Below are 19,255 nucleotides of genomic sequence, written 5' to 3'. Positions count from 1 at the left end.
ATGTTAAATACTTATGTTAATGGACCATAATCACTTTTCGCTTCCCTATGTAGATTGGTAGAACTAGACTGAACTCAGTGAGTATATCAGATCCTTTTGTATCTGAACTGGGGCTCTTCCATAGTAATTGCAAAGTAGCTGGCTGACCTAGCCCCTAAAAACCAACTCTCATATTAGCTGGTCCTACATAATAGTGGTAACTTTTATAATTACAGTAGGCCAATAACTGAATCTACATCTAAACCCCAGTGCAGCTGCAACATTTCTGATCTCTTAACTTCAATCAATAAAGCAAGAGCAGAGTCCACCCCCCTCCCCGTGTTGAGAGCCAGTGTGGCATAGTGGATAAGAGCATTGGACTAATATCTAAGAGAATGGGGCTTGAATCCACACTCGTGCTGTGGAAGCTCGCTGGGTGTCCTTGGCCCAGTCACACTGTCTTAGGCTAATTTACCTCACAGAGTTGTTGTGAGGATAAAATGGAGGAGAATGCTGTAAGCAACTTGGAGTCCCATTGTGGAGAAAGACAGTCTCACCATCAGATCAGACACTTTCCAGAAGTCTCCCTACAAAAGAGTGACTCCGATCACAGGTATTTGTTTGCGGAAGCAGCTGTATTTTAAATACATTGTGCATGTCCCATTATTAGCCTTTAGCCCCAGAGACTCTTTTCTTTCTCTTCTTCCTGATGGAAATGGATAGATCACGGATTTCGTGCTTTAGGGAAGCCAGAATCTTCACAGCCTTTCCATTCAGCCCGGCAAAAAGCTGATAAGTGCAAATAATTGGAGAAGAAAGTAGCGACTGAATTTGAAGAACATTGGAGAGCTCAAACAACTGGTACAGAAGACTGATGGGAGGAGCCAACACCACAGAGCATAGTGACTAAGGAAAAACAACATCCATTACAAAAATTACTTCGAATCATGATGAATTTTATTTGATGCATCACCCAGCGGCATAAACTACTTGGGGTGGGGGGAGTAAAACAGGCCCCTGCCAGGATTTTCCAGGATGCCAGGTAACATCACAAAGCTGCTCAGACTGTCAGGTTCTCAAGATCAGTCCTGTTTGTAGCAATTTAGCAGGAGGGGAAGGGCTGGTTTTGTTTAATTTTGCAAAGGGTTGCGGGAGGGAAACTGTCTGCAAATAAAAAAAAATAGTGAGAGTATGGAAAGTGGGAAGGGAAAGATCAATCCATGATCTAGCAATCAGAAGGCCTCAGTGGTTGGACTGAAGAATGTTGTTATGTTATTTCCTGTAGCCTGTAACACAAACTCTGATCGAGAGAGATTAAGGTGGGCAGCCATGTTGGTCTGAAGCAAACAAACAAAGTTTGAGTCTAGTAGCACCATGAAGACCCATGAAGTTTAATTCTGAGAATCAATTTTTATGTGCAGAAACTTACGTTCATGCACACTGGATGCATTCTCCTTTTGTCATCCTTTCCCCCCCTTAATCAGAGCAAGGAAATCCATAGATTCTCATCCTGGGCTCATTCTGAATTCCTGGACTTTATGTCTTCAAAAAAAAAATTGTGCCGGCTCCTTACAGCTATTACTGCTCTGCCAGCCAAAACTGTGCAGTCTCATCCTTTATACTTTTAGAGGCTGTGCCAAATCCCATTTTCTTTCTCTGGGACTTTCAGACATTTCCTTATCTCAAGGAACACCCTTCCACTGCCTTATTTTTTTTTCTAGGGATCTTTGGAAGTTCTATCTAAAGCCTGTGGCTGGGTGAGGGAGACCCAGATTTTGGAGGCCAACTCCCAGCTCTTAATGATGTGCCCCTATCACCAGCACTGACTGTCATAGAAACAGAGTTGGAAGGAACCTCCATGATCAAGAGCCTGAGAGTGATTCTGGATGCCTACCCGTCAATGGAGGCCCAGAACACAAATTTTGCCAAACTGGCATTTTTCCAGTTCTGCCAAGTCAGGCAACTGCCCCTTACCTGTCTTTGTCTTGACCTAGCTACGGTCATCCATGCAATGGTCACTTCCAGGCTAGACTACTGTGTCTGGAAACTCCAACTGGTCCAGAATGTGGCTGTGGGGGTCCTTACTGAGACCCCCCCACATGGCACATGTTCAACCTGTGCTGTGCAAGCTGCACTGGCTCTCAGTGGAGTACCAGATAAGGTTCAAGGTTTTGGTGCTAACCTTCAACACCCTTAATGACCTGGGGCCCACATATCTTCAGGACTGCTTCGCCTGGTATACCCCAAGAAGAGCTTTATGCTCAGGACCTCATAAGAACATAAGAGAAGCCATGTTGGATCAGGCCAACGGCCCATCAAGTCCAACACTCTGTGTCACACAGTGGCAAAAAATTTTATATACACACATACACTGTGGCTAATAGCCACTGATGGACCTGTGCTCCATATTTTTATCTAAACCCCTCTTGAAGGTGGCTATACTTGTGGCCGCCGCCACCTCCTGTGGCAGTGAATTCCACATGTTAATCACCCTTTGGGTGAAGAAGTACTTCCTTTTATCCGTTTTAACCTGTCTGCTCAGCAATTTCATCGAATGCCCACGAGTTCTTGTATTGTGAGAAAGGGAGAAAAGTACTTCTTTCTCTACTTTCTCCATCCCATGCATTATCTTGTAAACCTCTATCATGTCACCCCGCAGTCGACGTTTCTCCAAGCTAAAGAGTCCCAAGCGTTTCAACCTTTCTTCATAGGGAAAGTGCTCCAGCCCTTTAATCATTCTAGTTGCCCTTCTCTGGACTTTCTCCAATGCTATAATATCCTTTTTGAGGTGCGGCGACCAGAACTGCACACAGTACTCCAAATGAGACCGCACCATCGATTTATACAGGGGCATTATGATACTGGCTGATTTGTTTTCAATTCCCTTCCTAATAATTCCCAGCATGGCGTTGGCCTTTTTTATTGCAGACGCACACTGTCTTGACATTTTCAGTGAGTTATCTACCACGACCCCAAGATCTCTCTCTTGGTCAGTCTCTGCCAGTTCACACCCCATCAACTTGTATTTGTAGCTGGAATTCTTGGCCCCAATGTGCATTACTTTGCACTTGGCCACATTGAACCGCATCTGCCACGTTGACGCCCACTCACCCAGCCTCAACAGATCCCTTTGGAGTTCCTCACAATCCTCTCTGGTTCTCACCACCCTGAACAATTTAGTGTCATCCGCAAACTTGGCCACTTCACTGCTCACTCCCAACTCTAAATCATTTATGAACAAGTTAAAGAGCATGGGACCCAGTACCGAGCCCTGCGGCACCCCACTGCTTACCGTCCTCCACTGCGAAGACTGCCCATTTATACTGACTCTCTGCTTCCTATTACTAAGCCAGTTTTTGATCCACAAGAAGACCTGTCCTTTTACTCCATGACTCTCAAGTTTTCTAAGGAGCCTTTGATGAGGAACTTTATCAAAAGCTTTCTGGAAGTCAAGGTAAACAACATCTATCGGGTCGCCTTTGTCCACATATTTCTTCACCCCCTCAAAGAAATGTAACAGGTTAGTGAGGCAAGATCTTCCCTTGCAGAACCCATGCTGAGTCTTCCTCAATAACCCATGTTCATCAATGTGCCTACTCATTCTGCCCTTGATAATGGTTTCTACCAACTTTCCCGGTATTGAAGTCAGACTGACTGGCCTGTAATTTCCCGGATCTCCTCTGGAACCCTTTTTAAAGATGGGGGTGACATTTGCTACCTTCCAGTTCTCAGGAACGGAGACAGATTTCAATGAAAGATTACAGATTTTTGTTAGAAGATCCACAAGTTCAACTTTGAGTTCTTTCAGAACTCTCGGATGTATGCCATCCGGACCCGGTGACTTATTAGTTTTTAATTTGTCTATCAGTTGTAGGACCTCCTCTTTTGTCACCTCAATCTGACTCAGGTCTTTCAACACCCCTTCCAAAATTAGTGGTTCTGGGGCGGGCAAAAAGTTCTCGTCTTCCACAGTGAAGACGGAGGCAAAAAATTCATTTAGCTTCTCAGCCATTTCCCTATCCTCCTTCAGTAATCCTTTTACCCCATGGTCATCCAAGGGCCCCACTGCCTCCCTGGCTGGTTTCCTACTTCTAATATATTTGAAGAAATTTTTATTGTTGGCCTTTATGTTTTTTTGCAATATGCTCCTCATAGTCCCTTTTTGCCTGCCTGATCACAGTCTTGCATTTGATTTGCCACAGCCTGTGTTCCCTTTTACTAATCTCACTTGGACTGGTTTTCCACCGCTTAAAGGAGTCCTTCTTACCTTTTACAGCTTCCATTACTTTGTTTGTTAACCACGCAGGCCTTTTCTTATGCCTGTTTGTGCCTTTCCTAACTTGTGGTATGTATTTTATCTGAGCTTCTAGGATTATAGTTTTAAATAGCGTCCAAGCTTCCCCAAGGGTTTTGACCGTATTTACCTTTCCTTTCAGTTTCCTCCTCACATGCCTCCTCATCTCAGTGTATTTACCCCTTTTAAAGTTAAACGTGGTTGTGGCGGTCTTTCTGGACAACTCCCTATTTATACAAACGGTGAAATCAATAACATTATGGTCACTGCTCCCAAGCGGCGCAATCACTTTTACATCTCTCACCAAGTCTTGGGCATTACTTAGGACCAAATCCAGGATCACCCCACCCCTGGTAGGTTCTGAGACCATCTGCTCCATAGCACAGTCATTGAGAGCATCAAGAAACTCAATCTCTTTCTCTCGACCAGAACACATATTGACCCAATCAATCTGTGGGTAGTTAAAATCACCTATTACGACACAGTTTTTACGTTTAGCCGCTATCTTTAAGCCTTCCATCATATTATAATCGTCCTCTCTCTTTTGATTTGGTGGGCGATAACAAACTCCCATAGTTAAATTTCCTTTTGGGCCCTCTATTTCAACCCAAAGCATTTCTAAAAGTGAATCTAATTCTCTGACCTCAGTCTTACTGGACTGTATATCCTCTCTGACATACAGAGCCACCCCACCTCCAACCCCTCCCTCCCTATCCTTCCGATATAGCTTATATCCAGGAATCACCGTGTCCCACTGATTCTCCTCATTCCACCAAGTTTCTGAAATTCCCACAATGTCTATGTTTTCTCCCAACACTAAACATTCCAATTCACCAATTTTACTTCGAACACTTCTAGCATTTGCATACAAACATCTATAATTTCCCAGGCGAGCTAGGCCCGCCACCTTCCTCCTGCCACCTCGAGACTCTGGCAGACAGTCCATATTGTTTGTCGCCTTCACAGTGGACAACTCTGGTCTGTTACCCGGTAGAAAAATAGCAGCTAACCCTTCATCTCTTTGAGACGAGTCCTCCCGAACCAGAGACATTTCATCTCCTGTCGGCTTTCCCCCAAGATTTAGTTTAAAAACTGCTCTGCCACCTTTTTGATTTTAAGCGCCAGCAGCCTGGTTCCATCCGGGGACAAGTGGAGACCGTCTCTTTTGTACAGCTCCCGCTTGTTGCAGAAAGCATCCCAGTGCCTAACAAACTTAAACCCTTCCTCCTTACACCATCGTCTCATCCACACATTGAGACTTCTAATTTGTGCATGTCTCTCCTGCCCTGCACGTGGAACAGGTAGCACTTCCGAGAAGGTTACCTTGGAGGTCCTGGCCTTAAGTCTCCCGCCTAGCAGCCTAAATGGTGGCCCCTGGTCCAAGAGATGTCCAGCTGTCCTCAAGACCAGGGCTTTCTTGGCCCTGGCACCTACCAGGTGGAGCTCTTTGCAGAGTAACATCCATACCCTGCAGGACTTGTTGCTGTTTCACAGGACATGCAAAGTAGAGGTGTTCCGCCAGGCATTTGGCTGAGGACAGCAGTGGTCCTCCATATAGTCTGTCACTCCTCCCCCTGCCCCCTCCTCTATGAGGCAATGATATTTTCAGGCCTTTATCACCATCAGACTGGCTTAGGCTGCTACAAATTGTATTTTTATGTATTATTTATTTTTGGAAATTTCTATTTTATGTTGTAAGATTTATAATCTATTACTGCTGTAAACCACCCTGAGCCCTGATTTTGGGGGAGGGCAGCTTAAAAGTTGAAATAAGGAAATGAATAAATGATCCTACACAAACACAGTCATAAAAGGAAAAGGAGAAAGCCAATTCCCACACTATGTAGAGAACCACAATTTTTCCTGCTGGAAGCTTTTGAAGATATGGCTGCCTATGGCCAAAGCAGCCTATGAAACTTGTCTCTCTCCTTTTTAGTTCTATGTTATGCATCCTTTCCCTCCCACAATTTCACTGTCAGACTCGTCTATCTAGCCTCTTCTTCCCAACATTCTTCTAAATCACATAATCTTCAAACCCTTCTTCCTAGGTTCATTCCTTTTCTTATCATGTTGCCTCAGGCCCCTTCCTTCTCTACCACTCTTCCCCCTATTTCTCTGCCATATGCATACACCTCTGCTTATCTCTGCTAGCATTATCACCAGCACCCTTTGTCAATTATAATATGTAGAGATGTGTGCCTTCTACATCTTGAGGTGCATTGCATTGTATCATACACATCGAGTTTGTTTGGCCTTCAGATGCCTTAAGTCAAGGGAACTGCATAATGTATTTTCTGTGTGTTTGGAAATAGCCAAGGATCACATCAGTAGAATTAAACATAGCGTAAGAATCTCTCAAGCAGGGGTGGCCAAACTGTGGCTCGGGAGCCACACATGGCTCTTTCACAAATATTGTGCAACTCTCAAAACCCCCACCGTGCTGTCAACTGGCTTGAAGCAGGCATTTAAAGTTGTTTTCTTTCCACCTCTTCCCCCTCCCTTCCTTGTGGGTCTCAAACATCTGACATTCATGTCTTGCGGCTTTCAAACATCTGTCGTTTATTCTATATGGCTCTTCCTTTAAGCAAGTTTGGCTACCCCTGCTCCAGAGGGAGACTCTGTTTAAACAGTAGTGCTTGCACTTAGAAAGTCTTAAGATGCCAGAGTAGCACTCAAGAAACCCTTAGAAACCTTAAGGTGTGCACTATTACTACCTCAGTGCAATGACTGCACAAAACAGAAATCTTGTCAAATTTAATTTCTCATTGGCCAAAACCAATCTCAAACCTACAATTTGATCCTAAAAGGGATTTATTTTCTTTGACCTGAGAAGCATTCACTGAATGAGACATCTAAACCTGCCAGTTGTAAAAGCAGAACATTATCTACAAAAGATGGAGAACGTATCTCTCTAATGTTTATCTAAAATGCAGGATGGGCCATTCTGCTTACCATTATATTGTTATACAAGGAACTTTTATCTAAATAATGCTGGTTGACACCCTGGTTCCATCTGTCTGAAATAATAGCACAGAAGTGTTTTCTTTGAACTGTGTCTTTCGAGCTCAAATGGAGAGGCTTGGACCACATTTGTGCCACAGGTGGAAGACTCCATATGTTACTTTCTGAACCTCTACCACGCATCTTACTCTGCTTGCTATTTCCTTCAAATTCATTCCCATATCTGAAGTATGAATTCCCATCAGAAGTATCAGAAGGTGGTATCTTGATCTCTTTGATGTTGGGTAACTGGGCTGAAAGAGGTTTACAGGAGAGTTATTAGTTTATGGAACTGGGAGAAGCAAGCTGGAAAAAAAGACAGAAGTTGCCACAACAGAACTTGGCTATGAAATGTAGGCTGCACAAAATGTAAAATTTCTATTTTAAATATAGCAACACCACTGAAGAGAAAAATCCCATAATTTAAATGTAATTTCTGAAAAGTGAAAAACTAAGCTAGACTTAAAACAATACCTACATAATTAACGGCTAACAGCTAGATCCTACATTTCTATTCCAATGTTAAATATGGCCAGCTTTCATAATTGCTTGAATATTCCCAATAGATCTCAAAAGGGAAATCTAATTGTTTTGGAAAAATAGCAATCTCATTATCCAACACCAAACAGCTGATTAATAAAGTGATCATTTGGAAAGGACAAATAATATTTTAACATAGCCACTATTTACAACAAAGGAGAAGTAGCAAGGCAGATAACTCTGATACTAAATCCATTGATTTCAGTGAATATTCTTCTATATTCTTGGCTCTTATAAGAAAGGCAGTCTACCAGATGAAATAAATAAAATGCATGCAGGAAATCGGTACTCACCATTATTCCAATGAAAATGCTGCTCAGTGCTCAGATTGTTTATTTTTGCGTGTGTGAGTAAATGCAGTCCTAATGGAACGGCACCCTTATGAACCAAATTACTTCAATGGATTTAGAAGACTGTATTCTCTTTTCAGGATTGTTTTGCAGGTATATTGGGGACGAGCTGAGTTCAGTGATATGGGCAGATGGAGATAGTCCCCAATTCATTCATTACATCATTACAGAAGATAATACTTATGCATGAAGCTGCCTCAAACTGACTACCACTGGTTCATCAAAGTCAATATTATCTGCTCTGTTTGGTGGTGGCTCTCCAGTCTCGGGCAGAAGTCTTTCATATTGCCTACTGCCTGGTCCTTTCAAATAGAAATGCCAGGGATTGAACCTGAGTCCTTCCATAGGCAAAAGAGGCTCTTCCACTGAGTCACAGCCCCTACTCAGAGGAGACATGATTGCGTTGGATTGACAAATGGCCTGATGCAGTAGAAGGCAGCTTTAAACATGCATATGGTGCCTTTCAGTTGACACAAACATTCTATCCTGATGGCATGCATCAACAATCTGATGCTAAAAGCAGCAGTTCCACTCATTCCAAGAATGAATGCTACCGTGGGCCCCTCAGTGTTATTTAGGCTGCAGGGTTTTCAGAGCACACAGCAGAAATTTTACTTACATAGTGACTAGTGAGCATTCAAGTACTTGGCATGATTTGACTAGCACAGTACCATTTTAGTAGCCATTGCCCCAGAGCATCTAGCCATGGGATCACAGGAGTCTTTGTTTTCTGCTTCAGGAAATCTGTATCCATAGGATGATAAGGAGATGGTTCCTTCAGTTTAAAAGAAAGAAGAAAAGCCATGGTGGCTTTGAAGTACTAAAGGCACAAATTTTCCTCTTCCTCTACTAATCCGACAATTGTTCAACACTCAAAGTCTACTTTCTTGAATGCATAATTTGTTGCAGTCCCAAGATGGTCTTTCAGCCAAGAATATTAAAAAGATATATACACTATCTATATAGTAGATCCTTAAAGCAACCCCTTGGGTTTTAATCAGTTCTCTTTAAATGTCTAGCCTATGAGCAAGAAGTCAAATATGAACATCTGGAAGCATCTATAATACCTTTATTAATGCAATTTCGTCCTCTTTAGTATTGTAGTGGGGACACTTGAACTGTTAAAGTGATGGTACTTTAATAGCTGGAAAACAGGCAGTTCACCAAATGCCATCTGCTACTATCACTTTATTTTTATACAGGGATAGGATTTTGCTTGTTTGAGTTTTTGAAGGTTTAAAAGCCCAGCTAGAAAAGAAATGGCTATCTCTCTCCCTATACCTACCTTTGGGACTGGTCATTCCACTTTTTAAAATACACTTTATAACTGAAAAATAAAAGCAAGAACCCACTCTCCTTTCTGTGATAGGAAAACATCTCAAGTTTATTTATACACTGCTTTCCTCCCTAGTGGGGATCTTAAGTGGGTTATCACATTGCTTTCCCTTCCTCCACTTTATCTTCACAACAACAACTCTGTGAAGTAGGATGGGTTTAGACAATAAGCTTGAGCTCACCCAGCAAGCTTCCATGGCAAATCAGGATTTGAAGCTGCTTCTCCCAAATGAACTGGACTCTTTGTTTGTGTGGCTTAATAGACTAGCAACTCTCCAAAGCTCTTAGCAAAGGTTTGCCCCAGCTCTGCTACCTGATACTCTAATCACTACACCATACCAGCTCTCAAAAGTATTGCAACAGCAGTCAGCACCTGCAGCTTACTTCCGCATTCCATTTTATTTAAGGATTAAGATAACCTTACAGCAATATATTCTACTAAAGACACAAGTAAACATAATGCTAGGAATGAAGTTTTTAAAAAGTACTGATTGCAAAATAAATAGTGGAAACAGACCATATAATTTCTCCCCCACAGTTTATGTTAATTTCCCCTTTTTAGCCGTTATTAAAATTTTAATATCAAATATACCAAAGTATACCTGCAAATACACATTCAACTTCAAACATGTACAATCTGAAATCTCTCTTTAAACTAATGTAAGATGTAGTTTAAAAACAACCCATTTAGCAAGCGCCATTATTAATATAATTCTGTTCGAATAGTTAACATACACATACTTTGGATTCAAAGTTCTTTGATTATCTAAAAGGCACAGAAAATTTGCATAATTCTTTGTGATGATCAGCACTATGCTAATAATAGCTCTGCATCATTCATGCTCTGAACAGAAAGCTAATACTTAAAACCTTAATACATAAGCACAGGTCTTAGCTACCTGGTAACTAGGCTTACCTTTATGGAGCAGAAGCTGAAGCCAGAAAATCACTAATATCAACAGCAACCCAAAGGGCAAGCAAAACCAGAAGAATAGAATGGGAAATGTTAGTTCATTGATTAAAGGAACCAGGGGGTACTTCATGGCTACTTCCAGGTCAACCTTAACTAACTACATGTGGTCCTTGAAATTTGCTCAGCTGTGCTAGTCACCTTTTGACAACTTCCCTCTCTTATTAAGTCACAGCATGATTCACAAAGCAACTGTGTTGTCATTCCCACACAGCTGATTTAGAGGAAGGCTTCCATCTCATTAAAGGGTTAGACTGAGAATACTCAAGGATAGTGAAATGCACATGGCATAGAGTCTCCCCTTTGTATATGTAGTTAGAATTAAGAAGCCAATGAGAGAGAATAACATTAAAATGGGTTCCCAGCCTCCTCTACAGGCAAGTGATGGCCAGCCATAATGCTTCTGCAGTCTTAATCATGTATGCAGAAAAGTAAATCCCATTGAAGGAAATAGATCATAATTCCAAAGTAAAGCTGTTTTGAGCTAAAGCAACACAGTCCTATGCATGTTTTGTTGTTGTTCAGTCGCACAGTCAAATCCGACTCTTTGTGACCCCATGGACAAAGTCACGCTAGGCCCTCCTGTCTTCCACCATCCTCCGAAGTCTGCTCAAATTTGTAATGCATGTTTACTCAGAAGTAAATACTGTGTTCAGTGACACATACTCCACAGTAAGCCTACATCAGTATTTGGTAACTTGATCTGATACCAAGTTAGGCATGCTCATCTGGGTATATAGACTGAGGCTGCAGTCCTAAACACATTTACTAATAAGTGGGTCCGCATGCAATCATTGAGACATATTTTTAGTATATTTAAATACATTCTTCAGTGCTGTGATCCTAAACACAGCTACTTGAAAGCCAGTTCTCCTACTCTGAAAGAGGAAAAAGGAAAGGTCACCTGTGCAATTGAATGCAGATTCCACCTAAAATAAAAAGGTAAAGATGATCCCCTGTGCAAGCACCAGTCATTTCCGACTCTGGGGTGACGCTGCTTTCACATTTTCACGGCAGACTTTTTACGGTGGTTTGCCATTGCCTTCCCCAGTCATCTACGCTTTACCCCCAAGCAAGCTGGGTATTCATTTTACCGACCTCGGAAGGACGGAAGGCTGAGTCAACCTGGAGCCTACCGGAAAAACCCAGCTTCCACGGGGGATCGAACTCGGGTCATAAGCAGAGCTTAGGACTGCAGTACTGCAGCTTCTGGGCCACGGGGCTCTTCACTCTGAAAGAGACTCACTTCCAAAAAAGGATAATTTGAATTCAGCTGTGCTTCTTAAAAAAGAATAATAAACTTAGCTGAACCATGCAGAGTTTTCCCAGTGGGAGGGAAATAGGAACAGCTGAGGATGGGGAGGTGGGAAGATAAAGGTAGATTGGCTGGTGGATGGGAAGTTCAAAAGGAAGCAGAAATAGGAGAGACAGGAAGAGGCTATGGGAGGCCTTTAGGAAACAGTAAATAGTGGGAGAGGGGAAAATAAGAAGCCCTCTGAAAGTTCATGTATGTTAACTACTTGTCCAAACAAACAAAAAATTTATTATTAAGGTAATCAATTAAGTGTTTCAAGTCAAGAGGTATTTCTTTAGGGCAACTGAACCAGTTTCTTTAGAGTAATTGTTTAAACAATCTTATACTAAATTCATAAACTGACTTCCTGAATAAAAAGACAGAATAGGTATTTGGCTTGATACTATGGAACTCTCTTCTCAGGGAACACCAATGTATTTAACAGCTGCCTGAGAATAATTAACAGGTCTTGCTCTTCTCATAGCCGCATCTATTGGCTGAAGAAAATGTGATCTGCTACTTTTTCTGTTTGTCACACAGCTGCTAGAGGCACAGGAACATTTCGAAGAAAAGGTGAGCCACAACTGAAACTCTTAATATACATTACACATATAGTAGTTTTACATAATTTAAACTTAATCTGAAAGTCTTCTGTAAATGAATAAATCTGGAAAATCCTGTGCATTTTGGTGAAATCCAAGACTCTAAATGCCATACCTTCCATTAAGTTAAAAGTGCAAACTTGCAAAAGACAGCAAAATTCTGATGCTGTGCTAGTGAAGTCACTGAGACCCTTGACAGCAAAGTGTGCAAAGTCAAGGGCTCAGGAACTGAAAAGAGAGGACCCTAATATCCGGGTAGGGCTGTATATATCTGCATTAACCATGATTATTATAAAGTGTTATATAGGTGTCCGTTTGTTTTCCATTGTCTAGTTTATAAGCTATTTGTCGATGGGATGGATTCTGCATATACTAAAGTCAATTGTCTTTCATTGGCTGTTTTGTAAAACCAGGAGACAGCATGGCGCAATGGTGAAGTGTGTTGGACTGATATCTGGGAGACCCATGTTTAAATCCCTGCTTGGAGAGCCAGTTTGGTGTAGTGGTTAAGTGTACGGACTCTTATCTGGGAGAACTGGGTTTGATTCCCCACTCCTCCACTTACAGCTGTTGGAATGGCCTTGGGTTAGCCATAGCTATTGCAGGAGATCTTGGGCTATCTCACAGGGCTGCTGTTTTGTTTTGTTTTGTTTTAAAAATAAACAAGTTTTATTGTGATTTGTAACAGTACAAAATCATGAAGACATCGTTATCAGTTCAAAGTACAAACTTAACTTTAACAAGACAAGTTAAACAATAAGACAAAACCATAAATAAAAACGAACAGGTAATACACTAATTGGCTAAAGATTTACTGGTTTAGGGGGAGTTGAAGACACATCTCGGTACTACAGAAAATAAAGGAAGAAGGGAGGGGTTACAGAAGCAGGATTTCTTTATAAATTGTATTCCTATTGGAGGGGGTAACATACCAGGGCTCTCTTTTTTCTAGGATTGGGGACCATTTGGCCACAAATTTTAAATAGGATTCATACTGGTACGTTTGTTCCAGATCAGAGGTGATCTTGTCCATGATCAGGTGGTCCCAGATCTTAGAGAGCCAACTGTCAGCAGGAAGGGTTGTGGAACTTCTCCAGTTCTGGGATATAACTGACTTGGCCGCAGTTAGGAGGGTTGTTAAAAGGGGTCGTTTGTGTTCCGGTATTTTGGCAGCATGCCAGTGGCTAAGGAGGATCAACAGCGTGTCCATCAGGAGCAGGATCCCTGTCAGGTTAAGTATGTGTTGTATGATTGTTGCCCAGAAGTTTTGGATTGTTGGGCAGCAGTGGATGTAATTCGCTACTGTACCACATCCCCTCCAGCAAAGAGGTGAGTAATTGGGAATCATGTGCACAAGTTTGGCAGGGGTGTATCTGGATAATGTTTTAAAATTTTGCTGGAAGATGTTTAGGGATTTGGTTTGGAATGCCTCCGTCAACCAGATTGTCTCCCATTGAGTAAGTGTTAGCTGTGTCTTGCATTCTTTATGCCAGGAGTGCGTATATTGAGGTGGTTTAGCGAATGTTAGGAGGAGTAAGATATGGTAAATTTGGGAGGTAATTCCTTTTTGCTGTGTCTTAGGTTGCATGACTAGTGCTTCAAATGCTGTGTGTGGGCGTTTCATTCCTGCTTTGATTTTCGGGTTGTCTAACAAGTGTGAAACTTGAAGGTATTTGAACCATGGCATTGGGGTGTTAGATTTCTTTTCTAACTTTTCTTTAGGAAGTAATTTGGATCTGGATGTAATGTCTGCAAAGTATTTTAGGACCGCCTGTCTCCATACGGAGAAGGAGTTTGGGGGTTCGGCTGGTGTGAACCAGGGTTGACAAAGGAAGGTCGAAATAGGGGATATGTCTGGTGCTAGACTGCCTCAGTTGATCCCAGGTTGTAATGATGGCCTTAAGGAATGGGTTGGTTATTTGCCATTGTGGTCTAGTTGACTTTTTGAGCCAGACAAACTCAAAGTATTTGCATGGTGAAATGTGTGCTTCTTCGATGTTTGTCCATGCTGGGGAAGATTTGTTATACAGGATTCTATACATGCCCAATTGTATGTTTGCCTGATAGTACAATTGTACATTGGGGATTGCTAACCCACCTTGCGTTTTGGATTTGCTGAGAGTGGCTAGGTTGAGTCGGGGGGTTTTATAGTTCCAGATAAAGTCTAGGAACATTTTTTTGCCATTTACTTAGTTGGGTTGTTGATAGCTCCATGGGCAATGCTCTGAAGAGGACGAGCAATTTGGGGAAGACAAATGATTTTACTGCGTTCTTTCTATCCAAGAAAGGTGGGTCATGTCCCACTGTTTTAATAATTTAGAGATTTCCATATGTGTGTTGTCATAGTTCGCTTTGGTTAAGTTTTTCCATTGCAGAGGGATGGAGATGCCTAGATCAGTGTTTCCCATTTGCAGGGTCGTGACGTGATACCGGGCCACGGAAGCCTCACTACCAGGTCACAAGAAAAACCAAAGCTAGCCCCGCCCCGTCTCTGTGTTGTACAGAGAGGAGCTGGGCTATCTCTCCTTCCTTCTCCCCCGCTCCCAGAGTTTGAGAGAAAAGCTAGCATCCACTGGCACTTTAGACCCATTAAGTGTTCTTCAAGGTATGAGCTTTCATGTGTATTGCAGTATGTTCTTTTGGGGAGATTCCCCCAGGAGGCCTGGGCGGCAAAGAAGGGTGTGTGTATGTTTTTTCAGCCAGGAGGGGCGGGGAGTGGGCATTCCAGTAGCTATTTTTTTTTTACAAACGACCCCTGGGCAGAATTTTTGCTGGCTGGGGTCATCTGATGGTGAGGAAGGTTTTTTTTTTCTTTGCCTCCTTCTTTTCCCTTTTTCCAAGTGATGCTCTGTCTGTATTCTTGGTGCTGAGAGGGGGGGGAAGCAACAGTGGAAGGGCTTCTAGTGCCCTGGCCCCACTGGTGGACATTCTGGGGCTCTTTGGGCATTATATGACGGGACGTTGGACTGGATGGTCCACTGGCCTGATCCAACGTGGCTCCTCTTATGTTTATGTTCTTTCTTTCCATGTCTTTCTTTTCCTCTCCTTTCCTTCCATTTCATTCTTTCCTTTTCCCTTTCTTTCCTTCCATTTTTACTAGATGAAACTTTTCTGTTCATCATACCATTGTTGCAGACATAGAAGCTCTGCCAATGAAAAGTTGGCACCTCCTGGTTGTAGCCAGGTGGCCTTCTATGAGATTTCTGTGTGAGTGAGTGAGAGTAAGAGGTGTGGGGCAGAAAGAGATTACTGGCGATTACTGCAGTATATCTCAACAGTACTGGAAGAGATAGTACTATGAACTTGGCACCATTTTACTGGTCCTGCTTTTAACGGCTGTCTGACACCAAAATTAAACTCCTCCTGTAGATATTAAAAAAAGGATGAAAGTAGTTCACTGGCTAAGTATCTGCACAACAGGTTGCTTTTAAAGGCATGGGAAACACAGCCAGTAAAAAGCTACAAGCTCCTCATAAATATCCTTTTTGGGATAACTGCAGAAAAGCTTGTATGAACTTCATATAATTTGAAACTAATTCATTAATTGCAGTACAATTCTCTGCTACCTTTCACATTTCCCCGTGTTTCAACCAAAGAAAAGTATGAAAAATAGCTGTCGAAAGATTTTCTTGAAACCAAGCAAGCTTGGTTGTAGCTTGAGGCAGGGTTCCAGCAGTAGCAGCTGAAGGAAGGGCCTACTAAATGTGTCAGCATATTTTGAGGTAGAACAGCTGCCAGGGCCCAGTGTGGGTGGTACACAGTGCTGGCATTCCTGATGGCAATGGCAACAGCACTCCCAATTGCATACACTGGCCAGTGCTGTTGAGGAGGGGATGTGTAGGTGGTGCAGGCAATTGAACATGGGCATTAGGTGTGCTTGCAAGCTGGAGAAGAATACACAAACAGATAGGTGCATGCAGGTGTGGGGATGAAAAGAGAGGACCGCCCACTTTCCACTCCCATTTTGGCTCAGCATGAGTTTCAGAGAGATTTTTCTGAAACTGAATTTACTTCCGAAGAAGAGGCAGGTTTGGGGGAGTGCCCTGGAAGTGGCATCACAGGAAAAGGTAGAGTTTTGGTTCAGTGTGCCCCGGAAATGACATAATTCCTGTCTCCTGGCTGCACCCCCAAAGTCTCCTGGCTCCACCCCCAAATTTTAGTGGGTCACGAAGGAGAAGTGTAAAAATAACCGGGCCGTGGGAAAGAAAAGTTTGGGAAACCCTGACCTAGATAGGACCAGTGAGAGTTGTCTTCGACCCATTGGTAGTCATAACTAAATTTAATATGTGATTGTGTCTGAGTTAGTAAATTGATGGGGTATAAAACTGTTTTGACTGGATTGACCTTTAATCCCGACAGCGCCCCAAAAGATTGGAAGATTTGTGTCAGGTCTTCAAGGGATTGTGCTGGATTGGCTAGATACAGGACTATGTCGTCTTCAAATAGGTTGATTTTGTAGATGTTATTTTGGATATTTATGCCAAGGACCTTATCCGATTGGCAGATCAAATTGGCCATTGGGTCTATGACTAGGGCGAAGAGCAAGGGGGGGAGGGGGCATCCTTGCCGTGTGCCCCGGCCTAATTGAAAGGGGGGAGAGTCTGTGCCATTGATGTGTAGAATCGCTGATGGCGAGGCGTACATGGCATTGATGGTTTGTAGGAATCTCGGGCCGAAGTTCATTTCCTTTAAAACTGTTTTAGGAATAAGGGTTCCACGCTGTCAAAGGCCTTTTCTATATCAATTCCCAGAATGCAGGATTCTGAGGATTGATAGTTGCAATACTGGATCACATTTAGGGTTGTTCTGGTGTTGTCTTCTATGTCCCTCTGAGGAATGAAACCTGTCTGGTTGGCATGTATGGTTGGCATGTATGTAATTGCCTATGAAGAGATTTAGTCTAGCTGTGAGAGCAGAGGTAAATATTTTGTAGTCATTGTTTAATAGTGAGATAGGGCGGTATGATTTAGTTTTTAAAAGGTCATTCCCTTTCTTGGGTAGGGGGATATTTTTGGCTTGTTTCCAGGTTTCAGGCAGTTTACCTGAATCCATTATTTGGTTACATAATTCTGTAAGGTGGGGAGTCAGGGCGTTGGCAAATTTCTTGTAGAATTCTGAGGGTAAGCTGTCTCTCCCTGGTGTTTTATTTGATTTGGAGTTTTTGATGGCATTGAGGACTTCTTGGGCTGTAAATGGTGTTTCTAGTACCTATCTGTGGGTCGGTGTTAATTTTCTGAGTATGTTATTGGTTGTTAGGTATGTTTGGATTTCTGAGGCCGAGGGGTTGGAGGAGTAAAGTTGTCGGTAGTATTGTTGGAATGTTTCTATTATTTTTTGGGGGGGAGGATTGGGTGGTGCCTTTTTGGTTTCTAATTAAATTGATTTGCTTGTCAGCAATCTCTTCATAGTTTCCATTATAAAAGTTTAAGGGATTTGGGATGCTTATACCAGTAGTGCTGCTTTATGAATAGGAGCTGTTTTCGTATTCTGGAAGCTTCTAGGGCGTCCAGTTTTTTCCTTTCCAGTGTCAGTTTTTTGTAAGTTTTAGTAGACCCTGTTTGTTTGTGTTTTAGTTCAAGTGATTTAATATTCTCAATAATGTCATTTCTAAGGATTTGATTTCTTTTTTTGTAGGCAGCACTTAAGGAGATGCATTTTCCTTGTATGACAGTTTTCATGGCATCCCAGACAACTTCGGAGGGGACTCCGCAAGAGGAGTTAGTTTTAAAATAGCTTTGAAGTTCTGTCTCAATTTCCTGACAAGCTTCTTGATTGAATAAAAGGGATTTATTTAAAGACCATGATGTTGGGTACTTTTTTTCAGTAGTAAGATTTAAGGTGCATTTTATCCAGGCGTGATCAGATAGCATCGCAGACCAATGTCTGTGTGTAGAATTTTGGAGATAAGGGAGTTAGAAACCAAAACGAAATCGATTTTTGTAAAGATATTGTGTCTGAGGGAAAAATAAGTGTAATCCTTGGTGACCGGATTTTGTAGTCTCCATATGTCTTTCAAATTGAGCTGTAGTAGGAGATCCTGTAGCTTAGTGGACATGACATATTTTGGGGGGACTTTGGTGTAGGATCTATTTAATCTGGAATCCAGAATCATATTGAAATCTCCTCCTATGATTATATGTCCTTCTTGGAATAGGGAAAGTTCGGTAAGGGTATTTTCTATGAATTGGTACTGTGGGTCATTTGGGGCATACAGGGACACTAGCGTGCATTGCACTCCATTTAGGAGCCCTTTTAGGAATATATATCGTCCTTGGGGGGTCTGTCTCCGAAGCAGCACAGTGAAATTGTGTATGTTTGGAGAACAAGATGGCCATTCCCCTGGATTCACAGGGCTGTTGTGAAGATAACATAAAGGAGATGGTCCCCACTGGGTACAAATGAATTGGCAAACAAACTGGCAAAATCATGGTAGCCAAGAACACCATAACTGTTGTCTGTTGTCAAAGCAAGCACAGATGAAGGGTTGAGTCACATCTTACAAATACCTCGTGTCCCCATGGAGGCAAACAGCAGCTGCTCCGGGTTCCTTCAGGTCAGAAAAATAGCAGAAGCCCCCTACTGATTCAAATTAGACCTCCATGTGCCTGGGAATAAAATTCCAAGCATAGAACTTCCAGAACACACTTCCTGACTGGGCATATGGAGGAAAGAGGTTGTTAGTCTCCTAATAAGATATAGGAGACCCAGGTTCGAATCGTTATTCTATCATCATAGAAGATTGCTGGATGACCTTAGCCCAGTCACACTCTCAGCCTCACGTACGTCACAAGATGGTTGTCAGGAGCGAACGGAAGAGAGAATAATGTAAGCTGCTTTGTGCCATTGGCGAAAAAATCGAAGTATAAATGAAGTAACTGATGTAAGGTCACC

The 19,255-nt window shown here is 42.3% G+C and overlaps 1 protein-coding gene across 1 annotated transcript; it reads right to left on the bottom strand.

Moving 5' to 3' along the window:
- Positions 1-595: 595 nt before the first annotated feature.
- On the bottom strand, positions 596-10,749 carry ADIG (adipogenin). Its single transcript, XM_060230931.1, has 3 exons — positions 10,415-10,749; positions 7,226-7,527; positions 596-885 (listed from the first exon to the last, which is right to left on the bottom strand). The coding sequence occupies exons 1-3, from the start codon at positions 10,539-10,541 to the stop codon at positions 646-648; spliced, it is 669 nt and encodes a 222-aa protein (XP_060086914.1). The 5' UTR covers positions 10,542-10,749; the 3' UTR covers positions 596-645.
- Positions 10,750-19,255: the final 8,506 nt, after the last annotated feature.

The sequence above is a fragment of the Heteronotia binoei genome, chromosome 2, assembly GCF_032191835.1.
Source record: "Heteronotia binoei isolate CCM8104 ecotype False Entrance Well chromosome 2, APGP_CSIRO_Hbin_v1, whole genome shotgun sequence".
Taxonomy (NCBI): domain Eukaryota; kingdom Metazoa; phylum Chordata; class Lepidosauria; order Squamata; family Gekkonidae; genus Heteronotia; species Heteronotia binoei.
This window is presented reverse-complemented; position numbering and strand designations above follow the sequence as displayed.